Raw genomic sequence first — 24456 nt, 5'->3', positions numbered from 1 at the left:
AAAAGTTATTGTTTTTAAGGATGGAACTCTGCGTAATGTCCTGTTTATGGATCTTGTAAATATATGTTAACAATAATAATGTTTTAAGGAATCGAACTCAAAATTATATTTTTTAAGGGTGGAACCCTCCTGAGTGTCCAGTTGGTATTATAGAGATGTACCATGTTTATGTGGACGGATTCTTAAAAACTACCGTCAGGAAATTATCACAATTTATAATTTTAATGTCTACTGCTGCTATGCCAGGCGCTAAACAGAAAGCTTAAAGGAAACGCCTTTTACAACTGATGTGAATTAAATGTGAATTATCTTTTAAAGGTTGCCTAAATTTTATTCAATTAGTTGGTTGTCTATTGTCGTATTTCTAGCTATAGCCATAATATGAACGCTAATTTACAAGTAAAAACAATATAAAGCAGAAAATTTTTGTTTGACTTTTCGTCTGACGAATCTTGCTCATCCCCCCCCCCCCCCCCCCCAATCAAAAAGTGGTGAAGATTCATCTTCTAAGAAAAGTTTAAATTATGAAATTTTATAAGTAATTACTAAGCCCCTAAAGGCCAGGGGTGAATCCACTGTTATTAAATGTATGTATGTATGTATCAATGAATCAACTTATTTACTTAATTAGGTTAAACAGTTAAAGGATTAAAAAGTTTATAGTCAACCCAAATTAGATAAAAGGGGAGAATTCCTTTATAGCAGAACTGGACCATACAACCAAATCACAGTATCAAAAGCAAAATTTTGACACCCCCCTTCATCAAAAATCGAGGGGGGATCAAAGAGGGTGGATCTTAAGGGATAAGACAATGGTCGATAAATTGATGTACATTCCCAATCATAATGCACAAAATTACCCATTTAAAGCGTAAAATTAGTGGTTGAAACATTTGAACACTTATCCTAATATCAAAATTCACAACAGTCGAGACAACAAATAAGAAAACATTATTAAAAAACTTCAGGTATTAATGTAAAAAACAGCCCATTGTCCCCTCCTCTCTCTCTCTAGGTTTATTAGTATAATAAATTAGAATTATATACATTGATTTAATATAAGTTAATCTTAGTTGGATAGATAATCTATTCTGTAACTTTAAAGCGGTTACAACTTCGGTGTGTCTGCAATTCCCCATAAGTATCATATTATCAAAACATCAAAAGCGCATTTTATCACAATTCTTTAGCCTTATTATAAATCGAACACCCTTCTTCCCATATTTATTTTCTACTAGCGGCTAGAGGTTTACTCTCCACTAAAAAATTTGTTTTTTTTTTAGGGATTTTTTTTCCTAGGCGATTTCTCTTTTGATTCCTCCTTTAAAATAGTTTAACACTTTTCTTGGGCGTAAAGAAAGCTTCACTGATGACTTTAATATAAGGATTGTACAACAATTGCTGATTTAAAATACTGAATTTACTGTACACCAAAGAACTATATACAAAGATTAAAATAGTATGATAGACCAATTTACTCTATTTGATTAAATCTCTTATTTTGTAATAAGGCCGGATTTTATAGTTTAATTAGCAGCCAGCGGCTAAACGGCATAACATAACGTTCAAATGCAAATAATATGTATCAGCCCATGTAAATGCGCAAAAAAGACCGATTATACTCAATTTATCTATGTATATTTTTTTTTTATTTTGTTAGAAAATGAATCTTCAGTTTAGAAGCTTTTAAATAAATAAATCAATTTATTGCCCATTGTCATATCACTGCAACCGTGGTTAAATCTACTCCATCTAACTTTAAGGAACGGGTATACAAAGTTTCAAAAGTCGCATTTATAAGTATTCCTATAAAATTTCTAAAGACTTTGAAATCATACTGTTGCCTTTAAAGAATTGTTATTTTCTCGGCTGCTATTATAGATAGACAGATGATAAATCTATAACTCAATTTGCAAAGCTATTCTATGGAATTTTTTATATTATAATTAAGTTTAATTTATTAAAGATGAGCTACGTTAGCTAATTATGATTTTTTTGTTTGATTAAATAATCTGGTATAGTACCTTTCGTGACACCACCTCTTCAGGGGCGTTTCGTCGCATTTTCACAGTAGCTTTTTCCCTATTTCTAGCCCCTGTGGAGGCTCTCACCCTGCGGGGACAAACGCCTAAACCTGCGTGGCAATCACCTAACCAAACTTAACCTAACCTAAAATAACCTGTCAAAAGCTATTGTAAATATACAACGAAAAGCCCCTTAAGAGGCGTTGTCACGAAAGGGACTATACCGAAATATTCCTCAAATAGTAATACTATAAATCATTTTTTTAGTAAAATTGTTAGAACAGTAAAACATATTAGAAGTAAGGAATTATATAGAAAATAGGTATAAAGTAAAGTGAAAAAAATATCAGCAAATTTACTCAAAATTATAGAACTTAAAAATTTTATTAAAAATGGTGATTAATATTCCAAGCAAAAGAATGTATGTAAACAAAATTAACCCTTATTTAGATTAAAATTGTTTGTTGAATAGTTTTGGAACTAATACTTTCGAGTCAATCAATTAAGATTTGATAAAAGTGCCCAAAGTTTTAGAGCGAACGAATAAGATAACATGGTTAAAAAGGTTTGGGACCAGTATATTTACCAACCTATGTTCTTTTCTTACCTGGTAAAACCCCAAAATATTTTCCAGTTTAATTTTCTGCTAAACACCACCCTAGATAATCCATAAACGTAAAACTGTTGGGGGTGTAAAAACTCCTCAAAGGTGTAAAACATTTAGGAAGGAGTCTGTTAATAAATAATTTTATACTCATATAGATGCTACGCATCTAAAAAGGCTGACTTACTTATATTGATATAAAAGTCGAATAAAATTTGGGGTTTCTCAAAGTACTGATAATAGAAAACTATTTAAAATGATTTTTTTAAAAGAGGGATGATATGAAGTGCTTGACAGGCAATTTGCGAGAAAAGCCTAAAGTTTTACATTCCTCTATCCATGGTTTCGTAGGCTAAAGGATTAAAACTTGGATGGAAACTTTGTAATTGTCATTTCCTTCCCGGCTCCTCCACTCAAACATGAACAAATATCACAAAAATCAAAGAACACACCTCCTAGTGAAGTGAATCAAGCAAATTAAGCTTGGTCAGTTTAGACAATAATGTATCATTATAAAAATCAAGGTATACCTCTTAGTGAAGTGAATTAAGCAAATAATGCTTGTTCAGTTTAGACAATAATGTAAGAGTTAATTGTGATACAGTAAAAAAGGGAAATTTTGATGATCAAACATATATCCTAAAGGGATAAAACAATATGTTAAATTAATTGACATCCCAAATAATAATAAACAATATCACCCTTTAGATAAAATTATTCGATAAGTTTTTGTGTTGACGAATAAAATAGAATGATTTTAGATATAAGTTTAGTTATCAGTTTAATTTACAGTTCAATGTCCTCTCTCTCCCTGCATACACACACAAACAAACAATCAAAAACTTTTGGGACCTACAAAAAATAAACGTCTAAAAATAGAACTTTTATAATTAAATTGGGTCACATTCGAAAATAAACATTTAGGATTAAATCTTTTTTTATAAAGGAATACAAGAATGACAAGATCCATAAAGAGCTTAGCATAAAATATTATCGATATAACATTTTTCTTGGGCTGTTTATTACACTAGTCCCCAAAGTCCTATAATAACGTTTTCTTATTCGTTGGCTTACCAACTTTGTTGATTTTTGATTGGTTGGTTTATTAAGTTAAGTGTCCTAACGTTTCAACCATTTATTGTTTTCTTTATGAGGGGTAATTTTGTGTATTATCATTTGGGATTTTTATTAAATTATTGGCCATTGTCATATCCCTTTAGATTCATGCATTATTCTACTGCCATTATGACTATATACTTTTGTTGATATAATAACTAAACCAAAGTTTGACAGGGATAATACAGGGATCTCAGGGGATAAGACAATGGCCGATGAATTAATGTACATCCCCAATATTAATACAAAATTATCCCTTCTGTAGAGTACTATTATTGGTTGAAACGTTTGAACACTGAAACAATCAACCAATCAAAATTCTATAAAAGTCCCCAAAGTTGTTGGGATAAAGAATTAGAAAAAGGTAATATAAAACTGTATTGACTATGCCCAATGTCCCCTCCCTCCCTGGTATGATAGCACATATTAAATTTATGAACTTTGCTGTGCAAAAAAAAGGAAAAAAATCCCATTTAAATATGGTGCAGGATCATTGCGAAATTTTCTTTCATTTTACTGCAATATTAACTTAGATCTGTTGTATAGTATATACTTCTTATAGCTATGGCCCTAGCATTTATTGAATCTGTATTAATATCGACCTAAAACTACACTGTTAAAAATATTTTTTTTTTTTGCATCAGATAATACTATATATTCTTCACATTAATGTATAGTATCAATCTGTACGTTATAGGAAAAAAACCTTATTACAATACAAGGAAGATTCCAATACTGTATTGAGCAATACTTAGTGTTCTATGGAGTAACATGTAGTACTAAATAATGTATTTGTCTGTATAGTATTATCCAATACGCTCTTTGGAATAATATTCAATACGGTAGAAGTAAGTTTTTAATACTCTCCTTTGCAATTTTTGTTATTCTCTATCATAATTTTTGATACTCTGTAGAGTATGAAACTGTTTTACTTTGGATGAAAGATCAGTTTATAATATATGATTATTATATGTACATATACATTTTGTTATATCAACAAACATACCAAGCAGAGCAATAAAACATTAATTTAAATGTAAATTTAGTAAAAAAAAATGACTTTAAAGATGTTTAGGACTAAACATGATCCTTAAAAATAAAAACTATGGTCAGTCATAATTACAAAAATTAAAACTATAAATCTGAGCATAAATAGTAACATTTCATCTTTGTCTAAAACGACCAAGCAGAAACACTTCCATGAGAGGTATGCACCAATGGTGTCTGTTTCAATTATTCTTTACAGTACAGATTCGTACCCTAGAACGTATGAATAGTTACTATTTCAATAAACCATTCTCTTGCGTATTGTCTGATACGCTACAGCGTATGAAATAGTACTAAATTAAAAAACATTTCTACAGCGTATTTTCCAGTACACTAGAGTCTATCAAATAGTACTATTTTAATAAACATTTCTGTACCGTATTTTCCAGTATTCTAGAGCGTATTAATCGATACTAAAAAAATGTATGGGTTCTGTATAGTAATAATTATTGTGTTATATAGTATTACATAGTGTTATATATTAATTATATAGTTGTAGCGTACTTACGGTTCCAATACTCTCCAGAGTATCAATTGATACTAAATAAAAAAATTATTTTTAACAGTGTAGCCTAAAGTTTAAATTTGTAAATAAAATAGCCTTACACCATCCCGGGACCTATGTGAAGCTTCCATAAAATGGAAAAATCAATCGGTTCAATGGTTAGAGAGATCATAACGGGAAAAAAAGAAAAACAACCTCTTACTTTAAAATGGAAAAAAAGGAAGTAAAATTAATCTTTCTCCAATTAAGACTACAGGCTATGTGTATTTAAAATTATTGGAGGCAAATACTCTTTGTGGTCTAATTTTATAATCTAGAAGTTTGGCATAACCCATCGTTATTTACCTTACAAGCTATTTACGAGATATGACTGGACATATAGACATACAAACAGACAGACACCCTGTTACTATAGTATATCGAACATTATTGTGATAAATATAAATGCAGGGCCACTGATAAAACTCGAGCTCTCGTCGAGGGTGTAGATAGTACAAAGGTGAGTTTTTTTTTATAGAATTTCAAATTTCTTTGTTGATTCCTGTAACTGTTAGGTACAGTTTTGAAAGCATAGCAACTGTATAATCGTAACCAGAAAGTCTGTACGTCCATTCTGTCTGATTTTTGGAATAATGATTCAAAGGACAACACAGTGCAATTGTATAAGCAAAGCATCTCTGTCATCAAGTCCTAAAAATGTAAGTACGTCCATAAACAGAATTCTGTAATACAGCAATTATGAAACAACTTTAATTACAATTTTATAAAACTTTAGAAATTAACATTTTGCTTATTATTGCCGGCACACTACAAGTTTCTGATTTTAGAACTTTGATAAATGGAAATATCTTTACAATGATCTTACTCATTATTAATATATCTTCGAATGTTATGCTTTAGTCAAACTGTCTTAAATTCATTTATTTAAATTCTAGTTTTAATAATAAAAAAAGACATTTTTGAGGTGTACATTTCTGGGGACTATTTTTTAGGGAGGGTGCAGTTACTCTCCCCCAAAATAGGAAAATATCTTCCCTAGACCAAAAAGTAACTTCACTGTGAAATAAAACCATATCGGTTTAACGCAAGATCCTTTGTTACAGATACACACAAAGTCAGATGTACATCCTGTTACTTTTAAATAAAAAGGCTATTAAGATCCTTTGACCATTAATTTTTTTCTTTTTTTAGCCTCACCGAATCTCCGTGCGCAGCGTGACCATAAACCGGCGAACTTCGCGCGATGCCGCGTGCACCATGATCATCGGCAAGGACGCGCCCCTAGGTCCCAGCTGTGTCAAGGTGGGTGTCATAGATAGATAGATAGATAGTTTTATAGATAGATTGGCAGATAGATAGAAAGATTGATAGATTGATGTATGGATATATGATTGTATTAATAAATTTATTTCTCTCTCTCTCTCTCTCTCTCTCTCTCTCTCTCTCTCTCTCTCTCTCTGTCTCTCGTTATCTCTCTTTTTTTAAAAGTCTTCTTTATTATAATTCAAAAAGTAAGGTATTTCTTAAAGTAGACTATCCATTTTTACTTGTTAGTGGTATACCAAACCTTAAGAAAATAGTCTAAATAACAGCCTATTTATTATAGGACAGTGTAAAGATATCTAAGATAATTTTGTCAGAGTCTTAAGGGATAAGACAATGGCCGATAAGAACATCCCCAAAAATTATATGAAAAATACCTCTTCGGTAGATTACAATTAGTGGTTGAAACGTTCAGACACTCAACTTAATTAACTTACCAATCAAAATTTATTAAAAGTCCCCAAAGTTATTAAGTAAACTAAAAGGAAAACGTTATTATAAACTTTGGGAACTTGTACTGTTTATTTGCTTATTATGATGTACTTATCATATGCAAACTTGTCAAAAATTCAGAATGATAGAGTTATTAAAATTTTCAGCATAATTTGTTAAAACTTAATCAAGAACACGGAATATTTTTCTAAAAAAGTTTACAATTTTATAAACAGTTTTTTGGTCTATCAAAACATTTGACAACTATAGAAAACATACCATTGAATTACACGTTCTTTGTTTATAAGTTCTAACATGAAATTTTTATTCATTATTTTTAATATTGCTACCCTCTGCAAGGGATGTTGGGGGGGGGGGGGTGGGAGAGGAGGGGGAAGGTGGCAGCAGAATATAATAATGCCTTCCCAAAACTTATTTCTTTAGATATAATAGCCTAAAACCACCTGGGAATTATGTGAAGCTTTACAAAATTTTACAAAATAATAATTCCTTTCCCAGCTAAATTTCTTTTCTTGAAAATTAATACATATTGCTAGGAACTTTTTAGAGATGCATAGCATCTATATAAGTATATTTTTTCACACTCTGTAAATTCAAATGAATGCCGTTTTTAATCACAACAAAAGGCTCGAAATAGTGTCACGCATCCTTAAAATCATAGACAGGAACGTCCAAGGGGGAAGGTAATAGGTTAATACCCTCCCCGCCCCCCCCCCCTCCAGAAACAAAGCTTGGAGTCCTTACCTTTAAAACAATTCTTACAAACACGAAAAAAAGCAATATCAAGTTTAGCATAAGCAGCGCACAGCTATAGAAAACGTGCGAAAAATCTCACCGTTGTGCCCATATACTTGCGCTGCGCCCGACCTGTACGCTTTTTAAGCTTTGCCGTTACGTTTGTAACCCTGTTTTTTGTAACTTTGTTTTACAAAAAAAGCTCAGGAAGTTACTGTTCTTGTTCTCTTTTGGGTGAGATGAGGCAATTTATATAAAAGTTGTCATTCCCCTTTCCAGGGTTCTATAGAGATAAGACAATGACTGATAAATTGATGTACACCCCCAATGATGAGATACACCAAATTACACCATCTGTAGATTACAATTAGTGGTTGAAACGTTTAGACACTCAACTTAATGAACCAACCTATCAAAACTCAATAAAAGTCCCCAAAGTTAAGCCAACAAATAGGAAGACATTATCATGAAACTTTGAGGACTAGTGTAATAAACAGTCCAAGGTCCCCTCCTGCCCTGCATCCCCCCCTATCTCAATATTTTTGCTGCATTTCTAGCTGCAAAGCAACTCTATAAAAACTCTTTGTATGTGTAAATTTTATTATTTTCTCCCATCTCTTTTTCATCTTATGCAGTAATAGTTAGTCTTTTGTCCGTGTATCATCGGATTAAAAAAATTAGTGGCTTAGATTTATATGATTTGATTTAAAATCGTTTCAATGGGTTCGTTTGTCAGGAAAAAATAAAGTAGTAAGCTATTTTTCATTCTTTTAAAAAAGTTTTGCAGCATTTAATCAGTTTTAATTAAATCTTTAAAAATTAATAGAATTTAAAATTACACTGATACCCAAAGTTTTATAAACACGCTTTCTAATTTGTTGACGTAAAATTATTTAGTTTTATTGAATTTCATCGGTTGATTCCAAACTTGCAGTGTTCAAACTTTTTGACCAATAATTTTAATCTACAGAAGGTGAATTTTGTTAAATATCATAGGGAATGTACATCAATTTATCTTCCATTGTCTTATCCCTTAAGATCTCTGGGTTTATATATTTTAAATAAATGAACAGGTTACTCTAAAATTCGTATGAAATTTGAAGGAAGGTAGGGGGGAGATAAAGAAAATGTTTGGTGTTTTTTTTTAGTGGCGATTTATCTTGGGAGGGGGAGAGGTTCAGCAGTTCAAAAGACTCTTCGCTACACTCACAGAGACATCCCAATTATTTTAGATTAGAATAATGTTTATTATTGCCGCGCTGCGAATGAACAAAAATGTCCTTGTTAGGATGTCTCTCAGCTTTCTCCAATTTGGATAAAATTATTTTTTCTTGTCACCATAGCTTCTACTTATTGTTAGAAGAGAACAAAATAGAGAATTTTTTTCAAAATAAAATTTAATCAAGGAAAATTATGTTCAATCATAGGAAAGGTTTTTTTGTGGGAAGGGGGCGGGGTATAGAATCATAATGGTAGGGTTAATTCTACTTTGGGGGTAAAATAGCACACGAAGAAAATATGGGGTACCCCTCCTTACAAAAAAAAAGTTCCCCCCAGGGGTAAAAAGTACATGAGGTGATAATGATTACTACTCCTCCAAAAAACAGAACCCCCAAATACTTTTTGTTGGTTATTCACCTCTTTACCCCTCCCCATTCTTGCTAGGAGTTTTAGAAATTAAGAATATAAGTCACTGTTTCTATATATTTGCATTTTTTACTATCTTAATCTTTCTCTTTCTAATTTTATTTTCATTTCTTTCTTTTCTCTTTCTGTATTTCTATCTGTCTATCTATCTATCCATTATATATCTACCTGTCTATCTGACTATCTGGCTGTCTATCTATCTATCATTCGGTCTGTCTATCTCTGTGCATCTATCTATCTGACTATCTATCATTCTGTCTATCTGACTGTCTATTTATCTATCTGACTATCTCTCTGTCCGTCTGCATATCTTTCTATCAGTCTATTTGTCATATATATCTATCCTTATGTCTGTCTGTCTGTCTATCCATCTCCACTCCCATTACCCTCCTTGTAACCAACGTCAGGGGTGGAAGAACATTTTCTTATTCGTTGGCTTAAACAACTTTGAAGACAAATTTGATGGGTTAGTTCATTAAGTTTAGTGTCCAAATGTTCAACCATTAATTGTAATATACAGAAAGGGAAATTTTATGTATCATCATTAGGAATGTACATCAATTTATCGGCCATTGTCTTATCCCTTTAGATCCCTGTAACCAAAGTGGTTGATTTTTTTATATTTTATTAATTTTGTAGGCCTCAAATATAACATCAACATCAGCTGTAATATCGTGGCTACCCAGCAATTCTAACTTCCAACACACGGTAAGCAAATTTCTGTTTTACCTATTTATTTAGCTGTTATGTAAGATAGATGTCCTGAATTCTTAATTTTAGTTTTAAAGAAAAAAAAGTGATAATAAATATTTTGGGAGGTGTGTTATTTTTCTGGGGGCTAATTCGATTTTTGTTTTAAAAAGAAACAGTGAAAAACATTCGGGGAGGTAATTTCATTATGGGCGATTTCACTTATGATTGTGTTTACCTTCCCAGGACTTATGCGAAGCTCATTGTAAAGTAGAATTATATCGGTTCAGCGGTTAGCAGACACATACACATAATGTGACTTTTATATAAGGACTTTTACTGTATAATATATTTTTTTTTTATTTTTCAGGTGTCAGTAAATGGGGTGGAAGTAAGAACAGTGAAACCTGGTGTTTATAGACATACAATTACAGGTATCTATTTGCTATCCTTCTTGCTATCTATCTTTCTAGCTATCTAATTTGACCAGGTGTTTATGGACATACAATTACAGGTATCTATTTGCTATCCACCTTGCTATCTATCTTTCTAGCTATCTTTTTGACCAGGTGTTTATAGACATACAATTACAGGTATGTATTTGCTATCCTTCTTGCTATCTATCTTTCTAGATATCTTAGGGAATCTGGAGTTTACAGACATACACTTAAGGGTATTTATTTGCTATTCTTTTTGCTAACTATCTTTCTAGTCAAATTTACAAGCAAGGTATCTCACTTTCTTTCTCTATATATATATTTACATATATACCTATCTTTTTATCCTATCTCTCTCTCTTTCCCTTTATTTTTCTCCCCCTCTTATCTCAAATTTTTTTTTTCTATTGTATAAATTCTTTATATACTTTTATTTTTCCTTCTTCTCGATTTTCAGACAATATACATATATTAGACTACTGATTATAGACTGCTCTAAAATTAGACAATCTTGCTCATTCTTAATAAGAAAATGTGTTCAATAAAGCCTTGGATCTTTACACATATTATTAAAATCTTATACTCTTTATCATATCATTGGCTTCTAGGGGCACGTAATATGTTTTCTTTTAAAGTTATGAAAAGATCAACTGTTTACCAAAAATATATTTTTATTTTTGTCAAATTATTTTAGGAGGGTGGTGGTACCCTCCTCAAAAATAGCTATATCCTTCCCAGGACCTATAAGAAGTTACACTGTAAAGGAGAACCATATCCGTTCAGCAGCTAGCAAGATCAAACAGACAGACAGACAGGCAGACAGAGATTCTGTTACTTTTACATAAGGATTGTCTATTTACACCTTCAATGATAACTCTTTACTTTATTGTCTATTATAACAAGTATATGGTAACTCTACACTCTATTGTCTATTGTAACATATATATTATAACTTTCTACACTCCGTTGTCTATTATAACAAGTATATGATAACTCTACACTCTATTGTCTATTATACAAAGTATATGATAACTCTACACTCTATTGTCTATTATAACAAGTATATGATAACTCCACACTCTATTGTCTATTATACAAAGTATATGATAACTCTACACTCTATTGTCTATTATAACAAGTATATGATAACTCTACACTCTATTGTCTGTTATAACAAGTATATGATAACTCTACACTCTATTGTCTATTATACCAAGTATATGGCTGATTAGACACCTAATCAACTAAATTTCTTCTCATCATACAAAAATAGTTTTAAGGCTCCGAAGCTAATCTATAAATGCGGGGATCTAAAGGAATAAGACAATGGCTGATAAATTGATGTACATCCCCGATGATGATGCACAAAATTACACATTAGAATAATGGACTAATCTAATATGACGTCATTTTTATAGGCGTTATAAAGAGCTTGGCTTCTTTGACTATCTACTCTTTAGCTTATTTTGTCCCTCGTTAATATTCTAAGGTTAAGAATTTCTCAGTTTTTCTTAAAGATATAGGGCTAAAATTTCAATAAATGATTCATTTGAGCTCATATCCTATAACCCACTTAGTTTGTTAGCCTATATAGACATTTTCTTCCCCTTGATTCTTATAGATATTAAATATCATAATTTTAAAGAAACTATAAAATTACATACTTTTTTTCGGGGTCGAAAAATGTCGATTGGTTTATTTTCCATGAACTTTTCCCCGTAATTTGATGGGAAGAAGCTTTTCTATAATTAAAGATTGAACGTCATTATGTTGTACAGTTTATTTAGCAAAGCTACTAGATTAGTATAAACCAAAAGGTTTGTGCGTACATTTTAGGTCGTGCCCTTTTAATATCAATTTGATTAACAGAAATTAAGATTTTAGCTATATTTGTTTAAAGGAGGGAGGGGAAATTTAGCTGCAAATTAAATTGGTAACCAAAGTTTTATTCGTTAACCTAAAAACTTAAAGTAATTTTTTTTTTAATTTATTTAAATTTTGAGCCTACAGAAGATTTGTTTATCATCATTGGAGATGTTAATCAATCTATTGTCCAATGTCTTACTTCTGAAGATTAATGTCATATTATTTAATTTTTCAGTTTGTTAGCGTCATTTTCACGAATATTGTCATTCTTGGTTATATATATTATTCTCTCTTTATCAGGGAAAAAAGGGAATGTGATTCTGATAAACAATTGTAGGTGAAAACTTCCCCTTTACCCCCCTTCCTTTTTTCTCCCCCCTCCTTTCTTGCCCACTTCCCTTTCAGTTACACCAAAAATCAAGTTTTACTACAACTTTACTCCAACAAAATATTTAATTTTCGGCAATTTGAAATGGAATTAATTAGTTAAATAGCAGCCCTTCTCTATATCCTTTCAGACTTTTTCTTTTCATTTGTGAATCTTGATTAAAATTTAAAATCAGGAAAAAGGAATAAATTTAAGTTTATTTTTATAAAGATTATTAAGAAAATAGGACATATCATACATGGTATGTAAATGTAACAGGGAGGAAGGAGACATTGGGCTGTAAATTATTATGATGCTCTCTTTCGCTGGTCTAAAACTTTAGGCAATGATTGGTTGGTCTAACTGGCAGTGTCTAAACCTTCCTATTAATGGCTTTAATCTACAAGAGGGGATAATTTTGTTCACCATCATTTAAGGATGGGATGTACATCAAGTTACATTATCTTATCCTATAAAATGCATCAGATTACAAAACTAAACTGGTATTGATTTTGTTATTTGTGGAAAATTGTCTATGATACGATACGATACATGCTCGAAACCAACAGATATTGATCGGTTTCGAAGCCATACTGGAATATCTCTTTATCTATGGTTTTAAGTTACATCTCTCTCAGTCTATCTGTCTCTCTCTCTGTCTTTCTCTCTTTCTTCTCTTCTTATAAAGCGAAGCTTCTCTAATATTAGAGTGTGCCCGCAATGATGATAAACAAAATTATCCCTTTTGTAGATTAAAATTATTGATTAAAATGATTAAAACCAACCAATCAAACTTAATTTAAAGTCCCCAAAGTTGTTAAAGCGAACAAGGAAGAAACCTTATTTAAAACTTTGAGGACTAATGTAATAAACAGCCCATTGTGCCCGTTTATTGCAAAGCCATAAACAGTAATTATACTTTTCACAATTGTCCTATTGCTATTAATCTTGCATGAAGATGTCTAAAACTATGAGGTATAATATAAGTATAGAAACTCTATAATCATTAGAAGTATATACATGATACATGCATGTATGGAAGGAGGAGACATTGGGATGTTTATTACACTAGTCCCCAAAGTTACATAATAACGTTTTCTTATTCGTTGGCTTAACACTTTTACTGCATTTTGATTGGTTTGTTTATTAAGTTGAGTGTTCGAACGTTGCAATGCAACCACTAATTATAATCTACAAAGGGGTCATTTTGTGTATAATCATTGGGGATGTACATGTACATGATTCCCAGGACAATTAGACACACTTTAATCAAATTAACTCTATTTCTTTTGTGGATGATGTCATTCTTGTTATCTTTTACACATGACAAAAGTTAGTTTGGAGACTTTTAATTCAATTATACATATATGTTTCACAGTTTTATTTTTCGTGTTTTTTTTCTTTTCTATAAATGTCTTATCTATCTATCCATCTATCTATTTATTTTTTATGTATCTATATATTTATCTAAATAGCTATCTATTATTCTATATATATTATATATATATCAATCTCTCTATCTATCTATTTTCTATCCATCTATCTATGTATCTATCAACCTATCTATTTGTCAATGTATATATATTTATATATATATATATAACTATCTATTCATCTGTCTATTTACATATCTATCTCTCTATTAATTTATCTGAGATGGGTTCTTAAAAGATGCCGCGTTTTTTCGACAATTTTTTAGACATTGATTGATTGAACGAAGACGATGGGATTTCAACACAGAGTATACAACATAAGAATTCAAAATAATACAACTTAAATCCATTTTGCGCTGCATATTTATTAATGCATCTTTTTAGAGCTGTGTTAGACATTATACAAATGGCTAAAATAATAATTTAAAATTTTGAATTCTCAAGTTGAATACTCTGTTAAAATCGTACGGGGCATTGATCTTCGAGATGGAATAAGGTTTTTAACAGAGTATACAAATTTAGAATTCAAAATTTCAAAATTATTATTTTCGCCATTTGTATAATGTCTAATACAGATCTAAAAGGATGCATTAATAAATATGCAGCGAAAATGGATTTAAGTTGTATTAGACATTATACAAATGGCTAAAATAATAATTTTAAAATTTTGGATTCTTATGTTGTATACTCTGTGTATCGTCTTCGTTCAATCAAGCAATGTCTAAAAAATTGTCGAAAAAACGCGGCATCTTTTAAGAACCCATCTCTGTATATCTACCTTTTTATAGATATATTATATATCCAGTCTATCTAGATATCTAACTATATAATTATATGTATATCTTTCAATTCTTTTTATTTCTCGCTTTAAATAATAGTTTCATTGAATTTGTATTTTATACAAATAAAATTAAAATAAATTTGTTTTCCCTTCATTATTAGATTCTTGCTTTTGTAGATGCGAAGCATCACTATAACAGAATATGAATTTAATCAGAGAGATAGAGTGGACAATGGGCTGTTTTTAACACTAGTCTCCAAAGCTTTATGATAACATTTTTTATTTGTTGGTTTAACAACTTTGGGGACTTCAAAAGAATTTTGATTGGTTGGTTCATTAAGTTGAGTGTTCAAATGTTTCAACATCTAATTTTAAACTAAAGTAGTGGTAATTTTGTGTATCTTCATTGGGATTTACATCAATTTATCGACCATTGTCTTATCCCTTTAGATCCCTGAAATATAATCGCAATTTCATAAGAAGTTTAGCATAAATTTACTTGTTAACATTTTTAAAATAATTTAATGGAAAAGTTAGGACACTCTCATTTTGTAAGAATTCAACCCAATCATGAATTAAAGTTAGCGTCCAAAGTATTTTAGCTAACGAATAGCAGAATGAGTTTATAATCTTTTCATTTATAGTCAACCGTCCTTACTCTCTCTCTCTCTTTCTTTCTTGTTTCTCTCTCTCTCTTTCTTTGTTTCTCTCTCTCTCTCTCTCTCTCTCTCTCTCTCTCTCTCTCTCTCTCTCTCTCTCTCTCTCTCTCTCTCTCTCTCTCTCTCTCTCTCTCTCTCTCTCTTCCTGGAATATAATTTCCATTATAGCTTTGAAACCGATTAATATTCGCTGTATTTAAACTGGCTCTAACCCATACTGAAAAATATTTATCATATCGTATTATAGCCAGTTTTCTACGAATGTTAAAATAAAAACCATTAAATCATAATATTAATACTAATTTTGTTGGCTCGGGACTTCGGCCCCTCGATTCTAATAAAACATTTTTGATCTTATTTCTTTCATTATAATTTACACCTTTCTTAGGCAGTAATTGGCTGTCTATCTGCCAAAATAGTGGGATATAAGTGTGTAGTTTTCCAAATTTATTTTTTATTCCGATTGACATTTATTTTAGCTTTGAGTGTCAAAAAGTAAGTTTTGTAGAGTTTGTATGTTTTTTATTATTCTTATTATTTCAGGTTTAAATCCAAACACAACGTACAAAGTTTCTGTTAGAGCTAAGAATATTAAGGTAAATAAATCTTGCAATAGCTACTAAAAACAAGGATAACAACACCCATAAAAGCATTGCTCTCAAATGGTAGGACAAACGGACATTAACACAATGATAATTGTTTAGTAACTGCTTATATGTTGAAGGACATACTTACATTTTAAGACTTCATTATAGAGATGTATCGCTTAAAACATTAAACCTCTGTTGCAATAGGAATCAATATTCAAAAAATCAGATGATTAGAATAATTTTATTACATAAAAAATTGTTGTTAAAAATATGTTTTAAACGGACATAAGGACTTTCTTGTAACGATTATAGAGTTGCTACGCTTTCTAAATGGTACCTAAATGTTAAATGATTCATCACGCAAAGTTTGAAATCGATAGGAAAATTCTAACATGACTAAATTGAAGAGCTGAACGTTCTGGACGGACGGACTCACCTACCCTTTGAATAGAAAAGCTTCGCTTTTAAAAATGAAATTTGAAATTTTTTTATTTGCGGTTTACCCTCAACTGCGTGTACAGGGTTTTTCCAGGGCGTGTGCAACCCCTTACACCCGCTTACGCGTATATCTAATTATTTTAAGATAAGGGGGAGGTGAGGGGTTCAGTGGTTCAAAAAATGGGTTGGAGTAAAATCACCTATTATTTTCTTTTGGAATTCCTGATTTTAAAGGGTTCTAAACTATTTTACTATTGAACTTAAATATACATGTTTAATTAAATATGAAATATTAGATTTGAAGTATTTCTCTTCTAAATTTTGAAGATGAACAAATTAGTAGCTATTTTTAAATATACATAATCACTTAAAACATGAATGTTGAGTACCAGAAATTAGGTATAGCCAACAAGCTAAATAAATTTAAAATGATATTTGGGGGGTAAAAAAAGGCCGTCTTTGCCCTCAAAAAATTACAAAACCTCTAGGGATTTTTTTCTTCAAATTAAACCAGTTTTTGGTTTAGAACATTTAATAAACAAGGATGACAACATTTATAGTAGTTTAGATTTTCGACATTATATATGACAATATATCATTACTTGGATGTTTTACCAGATTTTGATGCGATGTAATATTGTGATATCTACAGATGGCTAAAATAACGATACCCCACTAACAACCCTCTTTACCCCATCCCCTACCCTAGATATACCACACTTTTCTGGGATCTTGCTGAGTCAAGTATCAACTGTTGGGAATATCAAAGGATGACTCCATGCAAAATATGAGCCGGATCCGGCAAAAACCGGCCGTGAATTTTATGAAAAACCGGCTTTTTCCGGTTTTTAGGGGGTATCTGTAAATCGATTCAGCTGGAGCAAAACCGGTTGGAGGTACAACAAATTTTACTTCACATGAAATTTAGCCAATGCAATTGCCTTAAAAAATGTACTTCATCATCAACTTGATTGGACAACTCTTTCCCCTCCTAAATGTCCATTAAAACCTCGGAAACGGCAAAAATCGCCAAAAATTAAGCCTTCGGCGGCAAATAACGGCTAAACGGTCAGCCGGATGCGAATGAAACATAAATAAAGAAATGTCTGTCTTAAAAATTTGTTTAACAACAAAGAGATGCTTGAAGTCTCTAAAACGACTCCTTCCCCTCCTTTAAGGGGAAAAACTGAAAAAACGTAATTTTCATAAGTATGCCCGCTTCGTGGGTGTGGGGGGCACTGAACCCGTCACCCCAGGGTCACCAAATATAAAGTCTAGGCGGCCCACAATGCTGAATTTTCACCAAGTGAAAGTCTTGTGTCATTATCTCTTATGAGGAGAAAGTTATTAATTAATTAAAATTTCAAATTGTGATTTTTTGATGGATTTCTTTGATGAAATGACAGGCCGGTCAATTTTTAGGCCATTTTTTGCTGTTTTCGGCCCGCCACGCCCAAACGGTTTGAGATAATCTCACGGGACCTTTTGCCCAACCTAAGTCTGGTTATTTGTGAGGTCTAGGAAAAAAAACAGACTTACGCAAAAGATTATAATTATAATCTTTACACAGAAAAATGGCACAAGGTGAGGGTTTGAGGGGGCAAAATGAGCCAACCAGCGATTTTTGACGGCGCGCAGCGACGTCGTGCTTCATCCAATCCGGGATTTTTTTTTTCTTAGACCTTACTAATAACCAGGCTTAGGTCGGGCAAAAGGTCCCGTGAGATTATCTCAAACCGTTTGGGCGTGACGGCCCAAAAACCGCAAAAAATGGCCTAAAAATTGACCGGCCTGTCATTTCATCAAAGAAATCCATCAAAAAATCACAATTTGAAATTTTAATTAATTAATAACTTTTTTCTCATAAGAGATAATGACACAAGACTTTAACTTGGTGAAAATTCAGCATTGTGGGCCGCCTAGACTTTATATTTGGTGACCCTGGGGTGACGGGTTCAGTGCCCCCCACACCCACGAAGTGGGCATACTTTTGAAATTCACGTTTTTTCAGTTTTTCCCCTTAAAGCAGGGGAAGGAGTCGTTTTAGAGACTTCAAGCATCTCTTTGATGTTGAACAACTTTTTGAGGCAGACATTTCTTTATTTATGTTTCATTCGCCTCCGGCTGACCGTTTAGCCGTTATTTGCCGCCGAATGCTTGATTTTTGGCGATTTTTGCCGTTTCCGAGATTTTAATGGACATTTAGGAGGGGAAAGAGTTGTCCAATCAAGTTGATGATGAAGTACATTTTTGTAGGCAATTGCATTAGCTAAATTTCATGTGAAGTAAAATTTTTTGTACCTCCAACCGGTTTTGCTCCAGCTGAATCGATTTACAGATACCCCCTAAAAACCGGAAAAAACCGGTTTTTCATAAAATTCACGGCCGGTTTTGGCCGGATCCGGCTCAAATTTTGCATGGAGTCATCCTTTGATATTCCCAACAGTTGATACTTGACTCAGCAAGATCCCAGAAAAGTGTGGTATATCTACCCTACCCTCCTACTGCATGAGCGAACTGACCAATAAATGAGATCCATACTAGAAACCTAAATTGACGACAATTTTTCCACTGTCAATATATCCACGTATATTCTATATCCATTCATATAACTGTGCATTAAATTTAATATTTTTTAGGCTTCCCCCTATGTGGACGAGAAGAGTTTAATTCGCCTGCTTGAAAAACTATCTGCCCATACGGAATTCAGGACGCTCAATAAAGGTATTATTTTTATTCAAGATAATTTAAAATACTATTTTATTTACAATAATAAGTATATGGGAGAAATGATTAACCCTCCTGGGGTGTTTCTTGATCTGACTCACTGCTGGAGGTAGCTGATGTACTTGGTGTACTGCTTCCCTCATCAGAATAGCTGCTGTTCTCACTTGAGTATCCACTATCCGGCTCCACATCACCACCAAGAATGTTTTCAGCCCACATGAAAAAGCCGACAACAAGACCTGTAATCACAAGGTTGAACAGAATGTCCAACAGCGAGTCTTTCATGACAATGGGATCAATGTCGTAGCCAAGAGTAGCTTCAGCATATGCTTCACATTTGGTAACAGATTGAAGTCCACTAAACATTGAATGCAGAGCCCATAATATACGACAGGTAAGGTGACGGGTACTTTCAAACAGAAATAGAAACATGTCTCTTATAGTCAGCAGGATGCCAGTGATAGGACACCACAGGAAAGAAAAACAGTTAATCACGTGGAGCAGGGCAAACCAGAGGTCTATAACGGCCTGGCCGGCACTTTTGAACGAATTCACCAGGTCTCTCCATCCTGCACGCAGACAATCCAGGTTAAACACAAAGTATGTGTTCCAGAAATCTTTTATGAAACCTGGAATATTTAGGCTTATACCTGGCAGTGATATTGAAGGTACAGATACAGAAGGCACATCAACAGTGGGCATATTCCAATCAAATCCAGGACTAGAGCCAGCATCGCAGTAATCTTCGTCATTGAGTTCAACTTGGATGTTGGCATAGGCTTCAACTACATCGCCACCAACATCAATCTCGACCTGAAATTTTAAGAATTATTTTGACAGTTTTGATTTGATCACAGCTTTAACTTGCAAGAAACATTGGCAGACTTTTGTAAAATAGTAATAATAGTATAGGAGGAGATATACTTTAAAAATATAATCTAATTTTACGCTTGAATGCCTTGAAAATTTTTTAAAATGAATGAATATTATCTTATTTAGATTAAATGATACTTTTGGTCATATAATAATGGTTTAATTGTGGTGTAAATTAATCATAAAAATTACAGAACAACAAAATTTATCATGTTTAGATTCTTTTTTAATTTGAATACTAGTATTTATCTATCGAAATATTAAAAGTTTTCCGCGGATAGTAAAATATAAAAGATATAAAGGATCAATTTATGTTTTATTGACCCTGAGATGTCGAAGGTCAGGGCCAATAAAACAGAGATTAATTCTCCATAATACGATACGTTACATGATTTTTCAGTATAACTAAGTACCGGTTCAAATCCAGCGGATATAAATCGGATTCGAAGCCATATTTTTTTAATGTTTAAATATCGGTTGATACATTTAAATCACTTACCTTTGCAGTTGCTAAATGATCAGCGTCAGTGAACTCGGCAAACACAGAGTATATTATTGACCCAAGGACAAAAACGCCCAGAGTTCCAAGGCATATCTTCAAAAATGTTTTTCTAATTCTTTTGCCATCTTTGCGGCGTTCACTATTAGTTGAAACGTCCATTGTAAAATTTTGGTATTGACTATTGATTTTTAGTGTTCGCTAATTATTTTCGTCGATTTATTTTTTTTTAATTGGAAGATTTTAAAAAATTTATATTTTATTAAAATTTAGTTTGGAAGATTTTTTACACTTTGGCTTTGAAGCCGATCAATATCCGCTGGATTAAAACCGGTTCTAAGCCATGCTGAAATATCATGTATAGTATCGTATTGTTTCTACCAATAAAAATGTACAATAAAAATGTACAATATTACAACAAGTTTTGTTAGCAGGTGCCTACGACATCTTGGGGCTAACAATACTAGTTTTAATCTTTTAATTGTACATTTTTATATCCGCGGAAAGCTGTTTATAATACAATGCGATAAATAACTATTTTTATCTATCTATCTATTAATTTATTTATCGATCCATTAATTAATCTATCTGACTATTTATGTATCTAGGTCTACCGGATCCCCCCATGGATGTGCGTGTAGACTCTGGCCCGCAGGACGGCACGATCCTGGTCACCTGGATTCCTGTCACTCTCAATCCGTCGACACTTCACACAAAGGAATTTAACAATTAGTTTTTCTCCTCATTATGTACGCCCGGGGTTTCGGCCCCTCGGGGCCAACAAAAATGGAACTTATATTATATTTTTCATTTACTATCCCGATATAGCTGTCTTTTATACGACGATGCGATAAAAAAACCATTCAGTATGGCTTTAAGACTGGTTAATATTTCTATTTCTCAGTTTTTCGCTTTCCTCTTGCTCTGACAAAAATTATAAGAAAAAAGTTTAAAATAAAAATTGATAATTTGGTCATATGTATTTACATTAGGTTTCATTAAAAACTGGTGCTACATCCAGCAATAATAAATCGATTATATGGGTTTAGTCCCTTTCTTGACAACGCCACTTAAGGGGCTTTTCGTCGTATTTTCACAGTTTCTTTTGATAGGTTATTTTAGGTTAGATTAAGTTAAGTTAGGTGATTGCCCTACAGGGTTAGGGTCCCCCGGATGGGCTAAAAAAGGAGAAATTATTAATTGATGAATATATTAAACAGATCAAGACTGCTCCTGTAACCGGTTATGCCGTGTTTGCTGACGGTAAAAGAGTTACTGACGTCGACTCACCATCAAGTAAGTTGCTACGCTCATTCTATCTTATGGTCAGGGATAAGACAATGGCCGATAAATTGATGTATATCCCCAATGATAATACACAAAGTAGGTTACAAATAGTGGTTTAAACGTTTGGACAATCAAATTTTTTTTTTTGTTATTGGTGAAAAATTGTCTGTGTTGCGGTTAATGCTATAAATTATTTTTTCAGTTTGGCTGAGAACCGGTTCTAATCCAGCGGATATTAATCGGTTTCAAAGCTATACTGGAAAGTATTATACCAGCTTTACATTATGAAAATGTATTTTTTACTAGGTGACCATGCGCTGGTTGATTTGGCATGTATTGGACATTTTAATCCCAAGAACATCACTGTTAGGTAGGTTACATGAGGATTCCTGTATCATTGCGGTATGATTATTGTGTATTGTGTAAGGGTAACAAATCTATAATCATTACTGTATAAAAAGTCTTATTTTTAAAGCTATCAATCTATCTTTCTACCTATATACATTTCTATTAACTTTTTCAATTTCTTTTCTTTTAATTAAGTTCAAAGTTCAAAACCTATCTTTCACAGAAAAGGATAATTATCCTAAAAAGTTAGGTTGATAAACATTTTTAGTTTAACATCGCTATGTTTAATTTTATATTTCACTGTGGGCTACAATTGAATCAAGACAAAAGTAAGTGCCGAGCCCTGGGACCTATGTAGGGTGAAAATATACATAAATCCTTGATGATTCCAGGTGGAGACAAAATATTTTAGCGGGGTCTTTTGGTTTTTTTTCAATTTAAAGTTCTGAAAAAAAATTGAAAAAAATATGAAAATCTTTAATAAAAAACAAACAAAAAATAATTTTTAATATTTTTTTTTATTTAAAGATACAAACAACTTATATAAATACTATAAGCTTTAAAAAAATCACAATTTTCAAATTTAGACTTTCAATATAAAGATTTGTAGAAAAAACCTAACAACAAATTCTAACATATTTCTGATCAACATAGCAATAAAACGTCTTTTGCAAAATCTTTATCATCAAAAATAAATAGCACTTACTAAAGACTTTTTTTCATTTAAACTTATACTTTTCACATTATTTAACTTTAAAGATTGATTTTTTATAAAAGAAAGGTTGCGTGATTTTTTTATTCAAAATTAATTGCCTAATTTTGAGATTCAGATAAAAAACTTTACTACTTTATATTAATGGATAATCTTCTAGCAGCGGCTACGCCTCTAGAGGCATATGAGGCCCTTGGGTTGGGGGGGAAGTTGAACCCCCCTTACAATTACAGTTTTTTTTAATGAATATGTCAAAACATTTATTTTGGAGAGTTAATTCTCTTGGGATAGTGGTGGTACCCTTTCCTAAAATAGTTATAAACCTTACCAGGACATATGAAAAGCTACCATGTAAAGGAGAACCATAGTTCACAAAGACTCACATAGAACCTGTTACTTTATTATAAAGATACATATATACACAGAAACTCTACAATCAGAGTATGTCTGTTTGTTCATCCGTCTGTATAAAAACAATACAGAATATATTTATTTTGCTATATTCAATTCAACAACTATATTTTTATTTTAGGCTTAAAAAGAAAAAGTTTTTTTTGTGTGTTGTGGTCCTTTTTTAAGGGGCGATTTCTCTTCTCTTTCTCAAAAAAAGTTATAAACCTTCCAAGGACCAATGAGAAGCTACATAGTAAAGTAAAAAAGAACCATATCAGTTCTTAAGCATCAGAAAGATGGACAAACAGACATCAATCTATAAATAGTGCTTTAAAGCAGGGAGAGAAATATCATCTGGAAAAAAAAATCCCTGTATAAAAAAGATAGGATGTCCGTGTGTTTTTTCTGTCTGTGCCTAAAGTTCTTGCTAACCGCTAGACCAATTTGGTTCTTCTTTATTGACCTATCTTTTAGACTGATAATAGGATCAACATATTAAGGAGTAGTTTAGTGTCTATTAATCCTTATATAAAAGTAACAGTTTCTGTGTCTGTCTGTTTGTGTGTGTGTGTGTGTGTGTGTGTGTGTGAGGGTGTCTGTCGGTACCGAAGATTCTTTGTAACCGCTTAACTGATATAGTTCTTCTTGGTTCAAGTTTTTCATGGTCCTGAGAAGTTTTGAGTTTAGAAAAAATTAGTTCCTACCCAACATTTAAAAAGTACTTTTTCTTTTACATACTAAAACTGAAAGTAGGGGAGGGGTCAACTTCCCCCCACTTATCAAGGGCCCCTAGATAGATGCCTCTAGGGGCAAAACCGCTAGTGATAAAATAATTTTTATCTTGAATTATGATTAAATTGTTCCTTTTCCATTTAATAAAATATAATTGTAATTATCAACCT

The 24456-nt window shown here is 32.1% G+C and overlaps 2 protein-coding genes across 7 annotated transcripts in view; one reads left to right on the top strand and one right to left on the bottom strand.

Moving 5' to 3' along the window:
* Positions 1–24456, top strand: part of LOC145305922 (uncharacterized) — a 137451-nt gene that overhangs the window by 80262 nt on the left and 32733 nt on the right. For all 6 annotated transcript variants that reach the window (XR_013874816.1, XM_080147800.1, XM_080147799.1 and 3 more), the window contains exons 26-35: positions 118–200; positions 5748–5795; positions 6488–6598; positions 10094–10162; positions 10515–10578; positions 16231–16283; positions 19355–19439; positions 21423–21532; positions 22035–22110; positions 22408–22471. Coding sequence is in view for 5 of the 6 variants with exons in the window: in XM_080147800.1 (XP_080003926.1) it covers positions 118–200; positions 5748–5795; positions 6488–6598; positions 10094–10162; positions 10515–10578; positions 16231–16283; positions 19355–19439; positions 21423–21532; positions 22035–22110; positions 22408–22471 (763 nt within the window). In the remaining variant the exon portion in view is untranslated. The remainder of the gene's footprint in view (positions 1–117; positions 201–5747; positions 5796–6487; positions 6599–10093; positions 10163–10514; positions 10579–16230; positions 16284–19354; positions 19440–21422; positions 21533–22034; positions 22111–22407; positions 22472–24456) is intronic.
* LOC145305925 (uncharacterized) lies at positions 19435–21050 on the bottom strand. The gene is made up of 2 exons (XM_080147806.1): positions 20815–21050; positions 19435–20255 (listed from the first exon to the last, which is right to left on the bottom strand). The coding sequence occupies exons 1-2, from the start codon at positions 20974–20976 to the stop codon at positions 19509–19511; spliced, it is 909 nt and encodes a 302-aa protein (XP_080003932.1). The 5' UTR covers positions 20977–21050; the 3' UTR covers positions 19435–19508.

This window comes from Acartia tonsa, chromosome 14 (genome assembly GCF_053477335.1).
Source record: "Acartia tonsa isolate MP-2025a chromosome 14, ASM5347733v1, whole genome shotgun sequence".
In the NCBI taxonomy this organism is placed as follows: Eukaryota; Metazoa; Arthropoda; class Copepoda; order Calanoida; family Acartiidae; genus Acartia; species Acartia tonsa.
Note: the sequence above shows the minus strand (reverse complement) of the source record. Positions and strands in the feature narration are given on the sequence as shown.